Source organism: Camponotus vicinus, unplaced genomic scaffold, assembly GCF_025532165.1.
Source record: "Camponotus vicinus isolate PSW18456_S1 unplaced genomic scaffold, iyCamVici1.0 SCAF_4, whole genome shotgun sequence".
Lineage (NCBI taxonomy): Eukaryota > Metazoa > Arthropoda > Insecta > Hymenoptera > Formicidae > Camponotus > Camponotus vicinus.
Genome location: NW_028141976.1, coordinates 2,341,386 through 2,353,196, shown reverse-complemented (window position 1 = coordinate 2,353,196; position 11,811 = coordinate 2,341,386). Strand labels below are relative to the sequence as shown.

Genomic DNA, 11,811 nt, shown 5'->3' with positions numbered 1-11,811 from the left:
AATTATATCTCTATTTACAATATATTCTATGGAGGCTAATAAAATGTAACATAAATTTAATCAAGAATTTTTAACAGTAAGATATTATAAAAATATGAAAAATCAATTTTGTGTTACAATATATATATATATATATATATATATATATATATATATATATAAATTTGAAAGAATAAATTTGATAAAATTTAATTAACGTCAGTTACGTTATAAAAATAGGGAACTACGGAACCATTATCCCGATATATAAAAGTAAGAAAATCGAGCAATAATTTCATTTAAGTCATTTAGTATTTTGTTTTCAATTTAACTTTAACCTCAACTTTGTAATCATGCGGATGAACAACCAACTGTCAGATTTTATTGAAAAAACTGCAATATTATTTTTTTTATATTGAAACTTCTGTTGCACTTACAAGAAATAATCTTATTAGCTCTTGATCACTTTCATATTGTATATATTTTCAGCTAAATACGTCGTGAATGTATTTTCCAATCATCATAACAAAAACGGGATATATTTTCTCCAAATAAGAGATATATCGAATGCGGATTCTTTGGCGTTTCCTTTGCTCTTTACTTGGAAGTTTGCGCTAATTGGCCCATGTCAGCCGAATAGCAAGGCGAGCCGAGGATGAGCGGATATTGTGTCTTTCTAGGATAATGCATGTTTTCGCTCTGTCACAACATCTTACTGAGAGAATGATAACTTGTAGATCCAGGCGGGGGAAGTATGAACGGATTGACAATGGAATGTTCTGGACCATGGTACACTGACGAGTAGCCCGACTGCTGATTATGACTCTGGCTCGAGGTGTCCAATCCACTGAGCACTGGAGAACCTGCGTCGTGCAGCTTCCGCATATGCTTCTTCAGGTCGAAGTTCCTGCAAAAGCCCTTGCCGCAGATTTTACAGGAGAACGGTTTTTTGTCATTATGCGTGTGCATATGGAAAGTGAGATTATAAATCTGATGGAATGCCTTGTTGCAGATGTTGCACTTGTATGCCTTCTCTCCGCTGTGCGTCAATTTGTGATTTTTATAGTTGCCCTTCTGATGAAACCCTTTGCCGCAAAATTCGCAAACAAATGGCTTAAAATTGGCATGTATTCGCGTGTGAGTGTTTAAAGTCGAACTACGATTAAAAGCCTTTCCGCAAGTCACGCATTTATGCGGCTTCTCAGCGGTGTGAATGATCTTATGCCGGCAGAGAGTGCTCGCTTGCCGAAAACCTTTGCCGCAGATTTTGCAGACGAATGGCCGGGCGCCTGTATGTACCGGCATGTGTCGCGTAAGATTGTAATGCGCGTTGAACACCTTACCGCATTCTGGACAGGTAAAGGTCTTTTGCTTGTTCACAGTGCCGAGCTCGCCGCGCGGTGCCGGACTCTTCTTCCCACGCTGATTCTCCGGCGACATACTGGCAAGACTGAGCCTGGAAGAGGCCTCCTGAATAGTCGTTGGGGGTGGCGAGCTTTGCGTTACCGACGGAGTTGAAGCGGGTGGGCCCGGGAAAGCCCTCAATAAGGGACTGGGATAGTACAGCGGATAGTATTTGGATAATACGGGGTAATGCTGTAGCAAATCCTGATGTCTTAAAGTCGGCACGTATTTTTCGAACGCCGATTTCAGATGCGCCGAATATGACGGAGAAGAGATGCTCGGTGATTGTTGTAAAATCGTTGTTGTTGTCGTTGTTAGTACCGTTGATGGTGGGGATAGGACCTGATTAGCGTTCTGCTCGGTCAGTCGCTTGTCCGGCTCCATAATCTTCGCGATAGAGAAGGTGAGATTACGGCAGGGAGTCGGGGAGGTCACCCTCTCAGGCGGCAAGCTCGTCGGTGTCTCCGTTGCCATTGTGCTGCCCGTCGCGAATGGTTGCATGGTAGGCCTGCAATAAAAATACTGACTGTCAGACGGTATTTCCCAGGGCGAGAGATTTTCATGATCAAAGGTGAATCGCGCAGAGCGGGTTGGAAAGAACCCCTATACTTAACGCCGCCTACTGACTGATTTCTTTTAACGCCTCTTGAGTAATTTATATAAGAAAAATGTTCTTTCTTTTTAGAAATACAGAAAGTTTATATGTTACGATTTCATATGCTGTAATTAAAATATAATATTAGTAAAAATATCTTTTACTTCTCATGTGAATATGTGTTACAATAATAGATAAATGAAAGTGCCACAATAATAATAAATTTAAATATGTATATTTTTAAATAAATATATTTATATATTTAAATGTATATATTTTTAAATAAATTTAAATATGTATATATTTTACATCTGCTTTACTCGAATTAAATTCAATTTCTTTTTATGTATCAATATGTTATTATATTTTTTCTCAATTAATCAAAATAAAAATATATATATATATAAAATTTACATGTTTGTATTAATTTTATATATATATATATATATATATATATATATATATATATATAAGGTGTTTCATTTAACTCTTACACCTCAAATAACTCCGTTATTTTTACATATATAAAAAAATGATAAAGAAAGAAGTTGTATAAATGAGAGGGGGACATAAGATGGACAATTATTTGATCTTGGATAGTCTTTTGAAGATCGCATGAAGATCATCTTCAAATTCTTAATTGGAAACCCCCATTTTTCATTACATATTCTTGTAGCTTACCTCGAGAGCTTTTCAAAACACTATAATAAAGTATTTTTTCATTGATTCACTTTTCGAATTATGAGGCTTGAAATAATTTCTTAATTTTACATAAACCGTAAAATATATCTAGTAAAATATTCATTAACAATTACATACAATACAATTCAATTAACAATTACATATTTTTCCTTAAAAATAACTATGTGTTTTTTTTACACCAATTGATTCCTCACATTATTTTGTACATAAAAGTATCGAGATAAGATAATCGAAAAATTAATATTTAAAATTAATGATTAGAATATGTTCCAATTTTTTAAATATATATTTAATTGGAATATGTGCCAATTTTATTGGCAGCGCAAAGTTTTTTTAATTAAAATTTTTTTTATTTTTTTGTTTTATATTAATTTGTACAAGTTAATTTGTACAAATTTTCTTCCTTGTACTTCTATTTGTCTTGTACAAATTTTTATCCTTAGTTGGCGCAATTTTTATATATCACTATTTTTGTAGACAAGACAACAATTAGATACAATTAGTACATGAATTTGACACCCTTTTTTTACCTTTTTTTTAAAAAGGTAAGTTTTTAGGAATTATAGATATAGATACACGGAGTGCCTCGTTAATGCTTCGCATGAACTTTGCGCGAAACAGTACCGTATCTTTTGACACACACACACACACACACACACACACACACACACACACACACATACACATATATATATAAGTGCTTCTAATAATTATTAATACAAACATGTAAATTTAATTTATTTCTTCAAAAATTAATTTTATAATTTAAGGTAATGTAAGAATTATATAATAAAAATATATAAGTGAAATATGTATAAAATTTGTAAATATATATAATGAAAAATTATTCACGGGATGAAAATATTAAAATGTCTATTATTCGTCGACAGTACATTCAATATGCACGGGACTTTACTAATCGTTCAAAGAGGGAATATCAAAATCATGGCTATCAATTTGATGACTTCGAGGGCCGCCAGTACTAGCAATTCCCCCTTCGCAGCCCCACGTTAGTGTTTTAGCACACACCGAAACTCACATGTCAGTAAATCCAAGTGAAACATACGGTACCGCTATTATATCCGCTCAATTGAACCTCGCGTTCATAGAAAAAGAAAAAACGATGAGGATAAGTAAACATCGATTCAACAAGAAAACGAAGCGATTTTTTTAATGCTTCCAATATTTCTCACACTTTCTGTCCATAAATACTGTCACTTTAATCATTTTTTATATATTTAAAAAATGATTCTTGAATATTACATAAGTTTCCTAAGTTATTTACAGTTTTATCTTTTTTTTTTAAATTCTCTCCTAACTGAAAAAACTACATAAGTAAAAGATGATGTATGATATAACTTTATTTTTACGAAACTATTAATATGACACATTTGCTATTTATAACACACAGCTAATACATATATTATTAGTATATTTTCAAATTTTTAACGATAAGATATATTTTTCATACATCTTATTATGAAAATGAATATTTAATATGATATAGATATTTGAACTCAGCTGTATATGTGAGCCATTAAGCATATGCAATGGGAGCAAGGAATGAATGACGGAACTGAATGAGACGCGAAATGGTCAGCACAGTAGAAGAGCAAGCTTTCCCGGAGGTATCGCGAAAGGTTTGCACGTCGAAAAGTAGAAATGTTTGCTCCGTGGAATGGCGTTATGTTTGGACTTGGAATGACGACTGAAATTGGATGGGATTTCGTTGGCTATCCCACGAAATACTCCCAGTGCAATAGTCGTCCGATCTTGATGCAAGATTTATGATAGGATGAGTTTGATTGGAACATGTATAGCTATAGAAATATATTTGCCAAACTTTAATATCTTGCTCTTCTGCTAAAAAATAACACTTATATATTCTTCTTGTCTAAATAATGTTACTCGAAATGCTCTTTTATTATATTTTATTAATAAATCTTTTTACTTTTTTATCTTTCTTAGTGTAATCCAATGAAAAAATCGATTATTTTAATTAATAGAATATATTCCAAAGTTTTTATTATAAGTATCTTTTAACTGCCTTTCGATCAAATTTTTTTGGTTTTTATTTTATTTTATATATTAAAAACATTAATTTTTATTTACTATCTACATAATTTTACAATCACTATTTTTCATTTGTACATGAATAAGAAATATATATATATATATATATGTATACGCCTAAATCTCTCTATCAAATCTCAAAAAAAACGTTTCACCCAATTTTAAAATAAATTAAAAATATATTTCTAATAAATTTAAATTAAATAATTTCTTATGAAATCAATAATTTATCCTAATCATCTGTAAATTTCTTTCTCATTATTACATCATATTGTGGTACATTTACGCTCCAACTTTCTTTGTTTTTATATATCTCGCTGAAAATTTTACCGAAAAGCTCAAAAGAATGAAGTTAGATGGGACGACACAGTGGCCCTTCATAACCCGCCCATCTCGGGTACCTCTCGATTGTTCCTCAGTCGAAGGCAACCTTAATAACCGATGTAGCCTGATAAGAAAAGCTACCCCCGGTGTGAGAAGCAAGACTCGAGAAAAACGGTCTTGCCTCATAATTCGAAATCCGCCCCTGCTACCTATAGAAAAGCGCCGACAACGTTGACGCGACGCCAACTTTCAGCGCCATGAAAAGCGCTTTTCCAACCGTCGATCGAAGTGTACCACCGACTAAAAAAGGATGTGATTATGTATCACGCGAAGACTCTTCTTGGAATTTTTCCAAATTAAGCTCAAAGCACTCATTAGATGGCATCATTTTGTGTCTTTAAAGTGTTTTTCTCTCCGTTTCTTTCATGTGGCTATATTTTTATTTTATTATTGATGTGTATTGTTGATTTTATAGATATATTTTACAAACAATTGGTATTTGTCAATATTTTAAAGCAAATTTCATATACCCTAAAAAATTTGATATTTTTTAACATTTTTATTATATTCTCGATATTTTTTAAGTTTATCATTTCTAGAATATATATCACTCGTTCTATTCTATTCTATTATTTAATTTCCTAGGTGATAACTTTACCTCTTTTTCCATTTATTCTTCTCTTTTATTTCTCGTTTTTCTCTTATCTTACTACGATATATATATATATATATATATATATATATATATATATAAAATATATATATATATATATATATAAAATATATATATATATATATAAAAAATATATATATATATATTTTTATTTTTTTTTAATTTCTTTTCGCCTTTTTCCATTCTCATTCACTGTTTCTCTCGTATCACTCTTATTTTTTTCTTAAATACAAAACACTATGATTCTCGTATCTCTTCTATCTCCTTCTATTATCCTTCTCTCTCTCTTTTTTCAATTCTGTATGTCTATATTCTACTTCTTGCACGCATCTTCCATTCTATTATTTTTTCCTTCTCTCATTCCTATCATTTTCTCTTCTACTTCATTTTCCTCCGCGCTCATTGCCTTCTCTGTTACTCGTCCCCAACATTATCTTTGGTTTTCTTCTCACACTCTCCTCATTCACACGCTTCTCCCTCTGCTGTCTTAACCTTGCCTCACTCATCCTCCTTTCCATTCTCACGCTTCTCCCTTCTTCTCTTTTACTATCTTTCTGTCCCTTATAATCTCACTCCTTCTCTTCTTGTACGCTCAAGCTGTATTTTCGTCCTTCTCTTTGATATCGCATCAATCTGTATCTCTTTCCTTATTCTCTTTTCGTTTCACTTCAGTCGAGAGGGATAGCAGAGTAAGCCGCTACCGACGGAGGGGATGAACGAGAACAGATTGGTGGAGGCTATCATCGGTCGCCCGAGGGTGCAAGAAGCGAGGGGTGGCAAACCTTACCGTGGTGGGGGCTAGCATTGTTACAGTACTTAACGAGCGGCCGTGGCAATCAGTATCGTTCCCCGCTACCGGGACCCGTGGCACTCGGCAATTCTACCAATTTATATCAATCCTAGCCGAAGTATGGCCGACACGTAGCCAGAGACCATTTTGTTTTCTTAATACCACTCGACCCAATCGACAACGTGATCCCACGCGATCATCAACGCAGCTATTTGCTCCTTTCGCGGAGCCTGATGTATTTTCGCGAATTGTTCTTTCTATGCACGATAAAAAAGTTGACCGAATAATCATACAATTATAGATAAAAAGTTGAAAAGAGGATAAAATCATGTATCAAATTTTAAAGTGCTGTGGCAATTAAAAAACATGTATAATAACATATGATAGAGAAGCATAACAATATTTTATTGTTAACAATTATATTTTTGCATACATATAGAAAATGTATGTACAATCAATAAGAAAAAATTCAAATGTTTCAAATAAAATGCATGCAATTCATTGCGGGATCATATATGTATATACGTATTTATATTGCGTATTCACATTACATGACATATTTTTAGGATAGATTCTTCTAAAATTGTAAATTTTTATATTCCACGCGCGCGCAACATTGCACATTTGATATATGAATTTATTATAGTGTATAAATGCATCATCGGATTGCATCATTTATTAAACATGTTTGCAAAATATAAATGCTTTTATTATCATACATAAAAAAATCACTCTAAGCAGAAATATGAAAATAATTTCAAGAATCAAATGCTATGTCAATTGCTAGAAATGTTATGTTTTTAAATAATTCACAAGAGAGAAATGAAATGCGAAGTAAATTTAACATCGAGGAACAAAATGTTCATAACGGGTGTTGCAAGTTTTGCATAAAAGACGCGCGGACTACGCGAAGCTAAGAGCCAGCTTTCGTGACTGGCTCAATAACGCGGCAACCCCTTTGCGAGCGAGCGATTTATCTACCGGTAAGGATTAAATCGCGGGCGCTAAATGTACAAAGTTTACCGATGTGGTTACAAACGACCCGAAGAATCCAATCACCTCCAGTAAACTATTAGCGAACGATGAACGGATAGCTACGAACTTAAAGAAAGTTGAAGAGACTCGAAGGAACTTGAAATGGTTTTGCAAATTTGTTCGCCTCGTTGTCGATCTGCTAATTACCTTTCTCTGTCCTTCGATCCTTTCCGACCACCAGGATTTCGATCTCTTATTTACTTTCTATCATAATCAAAGAAACAATTAAGATATTACACTCAACTGGATGTCATGTTTTACCGTTGCCTTTACCGTAAAATACTTTTCAGGCTCCTCCTCTGACTTGCAAATGCGACCGTCTGAGGATCACCAGTTGTCTTTCTTCGAGTTTCTTTAGATCTTCTGTTAATATAGTAAGGATAAAAGAGCGCTATCGCTTTTATTATTGCATTGTTCTTTCTATTTGCACACGCTCTCCTTCTTTTTTACATAAAATTTGAAATTCTAAGGATGTGTACGTATGTATGTGTCTGTGTCTGTGTCTGTCTGTGTGTGTGTGTGTGTGTGTGTGCGCGCGCGTGCGTGCGTGTGCGTGTGCGTGTGCGTGTGCGTGTGCGTGTGCGTGTGCGTGTGCGTGTGCGTGTGCGTGTGCGTGTGCGTGTGCGTGTGCGTGTGCGTGTGCGTGTGCGTGTGCGTGCGTGCGTGTGTGTGTGTGTGTGTGTGTGTGTGTGTGTGTGTGCGTGATGTAAGAAAATATAATAATAGAACAAGAAATTTATATTTATAATTATTTTACAAAGATAATAATAAATAATTAGTAAAAATAATTATAAATGCATTAAAAATGAACCAAATCAAAATTTTTATTAGCTTGGATATTTTTATATCTTATTAAATTTTCAAAAATTATATATAATATTTATATAATTTATATAATATAATTGTGTGAATAAATTCTAACTTTATTAACATGTTTTTGAAGAATTTAACTAAAATTTTAATTGATGATGTTTTTCCTAGTCTCGCAAAGACATGCAGCTAGTTCAAACAGTTGACTCTGAAACAGTAGGCGTTGTGATTTGAATCAGTGAATCCCTTGTATGAACATTCTGGAATAAGAGGGTGAAAGTGGGCGGATAACGATTTCGCGTGTACAAGATGCATCAATCACCACGGCCTTCTGTGAGTATACCTGCTCATGAACTCAGGCGCCCATCACTCTTCGCCGTTAAGTGGCGATAAGGGAATAAGGTGCGCCACAAAATTCCTCGACCTTTTCTATAAACTACGATCCTAGTTTCGAAGTATTGTTTGTTTTAATTTAACTTATAATCCTCGTGAAAATATTATATCGTACATTTAGTTCCTTTTTATTATAATAATATTGTAATAATAATATTATAATAATAATATTGTTTCGTATATTAATCAATTATATTCAGTTAAAAGGCAGAAAGAAAAGAGATCATTCTTTTCTTCTTAATTTACATAAAAATTTATCTCAAAAGTTGTGGTACAAATGATATAATGAATGCAAATTTAATAATATATAATTTTATAAATAACATATAATTAATAGTATCTTGTAATAACATATAATCATATTGTGTGTTATAGAAAATCATAAAAAATATATTCATGGTTTTCTTGTAGCTGAAAGAAAAACTTTCCCTTCAAAAAGTATCGAAAATTCCTGAAATTGTCTTCGTTCTGAGTCAGGCTTATTAACAAATTCTCTCTCATTGTTCCATCGCCAACAGTCACCTTTCGTGATACGGCGCGTGAACGGTTGACATATAATTAGCATTTGGGGCAATGCTGAGGCTTAGGCTGAGGATGACAGGAGGCACAATGCACGCACCCTTGGTTTGTCCTCTGTTCCATAACTCGGCCACAAACCCGCCCTCCGTATTCCATTCAGTTAACGAGACGTAAGCCGTTTCGAAATTAATCAGCTTAATCGTTTATAGGATCGCACTTTTACATATGATAATCGCGATATCACAGAGAATTTTATAAAATTCAATTAAATATAAACAGAGCAAGTACTTTAATGCTTGTAATGAGTTTAAAGATAGATATATTTATAAAAAATATTATATATATATATGAATTTTTTTAATTATAATTATAATTATAATTTTAACCTATTTAAAAAATTTTATCTTAAATTTTAAATCTTAAATTATAATTAAAATTTTAAATCTTAAAAATTATAATTAAAAAATATAAAATATCTTAAATTTTAAATTATAATTAGAAATTATAAAATTATAATTTATAAATAAAATATGCTAAAAAAATTTATCAGATAGGAAAGTGTTTTTTATAATATCAACATTTTTCTTCCCATATTGTGTGATGATCCTCCATTAATAATAATCACTATTAGATTTGAATTACTCATAATAAAAATGTAGTATAAATTAAAAATCAAGAATCTTCAAATTATCTCAAAATTTCTTAAAATATATAATTATATTTTAAATAATGATAAATAATACACGGTAATAAGAGTAGGGAAACAGGAAATTGACTTTCGATAAAATCTTCGAAGCATATATTAATGCAGGCGTGAGTACATCGCAATAATGTCTTTACGTAAATCGAGACGAACTAGGACTGAATTTCGAAGTTTCACGTTATGAGGAGAGTCCATAGAAGAGGGTGATTTAAAGTTAATTGGAGAGCGGCGACGCAGTGGCGAGGGGTATAGAGGAATAAATTGCGAGTCGACGAATCAGGGGATTGGTGTATTCCGACGGTATTCCGGATTAAGTCGTTCGGTTATATGCCGTTTACATTGCGTCCCGGCAGTCTCTCCCGAATCATTCGAGGGAATTGCTTAATTTTAAGAAAGTTCCCGGTAGGTTTACCAAGTTGGACTTTGACATCCGACCAACGGAATCGAGGATGCGTCGTTGAACGCCCAACTTATAGTCTGCAATTTTATTCTTCAAAAAATATAAGAAAATTTAATTACAAAAATAAAATTTGCCGAATGTCCACCAAAAAATATATATTAATAATAAATAAATTATTAATTGAATAATCTCAAGAGATTCTGAATTATAATATGTATATATAAATAATTGAAATTATATTCTTTATAAGATTTTCTTAAACAAATATATCATCCTTTTCGATGAAACAATTCTTCTGTGATTAAAGAAAATTTTTAATCTTGAATAAAATTGTCCTAAAAAACACTTAAAAAAAGATTTCTCCATTTTTTGGCCGAATAAAATATTGAAAGTTAAAAGTTTCATTTATACTAGATAATTAAACTATATGAAGAAAAATCACAAGAAATATAATATAATTATATTATATAATCATATACGTAAAATGATTAGAATGTTCATATGATCAATAATGAGAGACGCGAATGTGAAAACTAAAAAGTCCTTCGTATCGATGGAAATAACGATTTAAGATTTCAGTCGCATGAATCGTTAGAGCCGTACATATGAGCAAACGTTAAAGGTCGAAAAAAAATTGGTGCCCACGTGTGTGCTCGGATGAATACGAGCGACTTTGCAAAATGGCAACGGATCCCGCTGGGCTCGATACGTACGTCCGGAATTCACTGGTGTTCGACATGTCGTCGTTGAGTCGAAGCCAAGAGAGGAGTTGGCGGGGGGTTCACAGCTGCGCAGTCTACAGGGGGTTAGTGTTCTCTCCCACCCAACGACTGTTGCAGCCCCCGTTGGAGCACCGGAGGCACCTCGTTATCACTGATTCTTTCTTCTCGTCTTTCCTTTTCCAACCTAAATCCCTTGAGCGATCGGCTGCCTTCATAATCACACTATAAACTCGTCTTCGTTTCCAGCATGAAGAATTGAATACGCGACGCGTAATTTGTGTCAATAATAAAACAATTGTCTTATAGCATGCATATCGAAAGCGTGCATATGCAGACACACGTCAGCTTTTAATTTAACGATGGTTCAAACGCGACATCAAACATTATCATTTTTGCATAAGGCTTCATATATAACAACATTAATTTTTTTACTCGATAATATCAAGATCCTGAATAACCGTGCATGTGAATTCGAACATGCGAATGTATTGAATGTTAAACTTTTTCTGAATCGCGTAGTACCGTAAATCCGACGTTATAATCGTAAACGTGACACAACGCGAACCATGAAGCGACTAATTAAGCTTGTAACCCGCCTTTCCGCGCACTCGAATGAAGATACATAAATTCTGACAGGCATCGTTTCAACGTACGTACACATGCCGATTGCTAAAGCTGTGCTCGTTTCA

The 11,811-nt window shown here is 33.2% G+C and overlaps 1 protein-coding gene across 1 annotated transcript in view; it reads right to left on the bottom strand.

Moving 5' to 3' along the window:
- Window positions 1-323: 323 nt before the first annotated feature.
- The window catches only part of LOC145970747 (uncharacterized), a 29,496-nt gene continuing 18,008 nt past the window's right edge, over window positions 324-11,811 (bottom strand). Inside the window, exon 2 of the mRNA XM_083097670.1 lies at window positions 324-1,891. Coding sequence (XP_082953796.1) covers window positions 682-1,884 — 1,203 coding nt within the window. The 5' untranslated portion in view covers window positions 1,885-1,891 and the 3' untranslated portion in view covers window positions 324-681. The remainder of the gene's footprint in view (window positions 1,892-11,811) is intronic.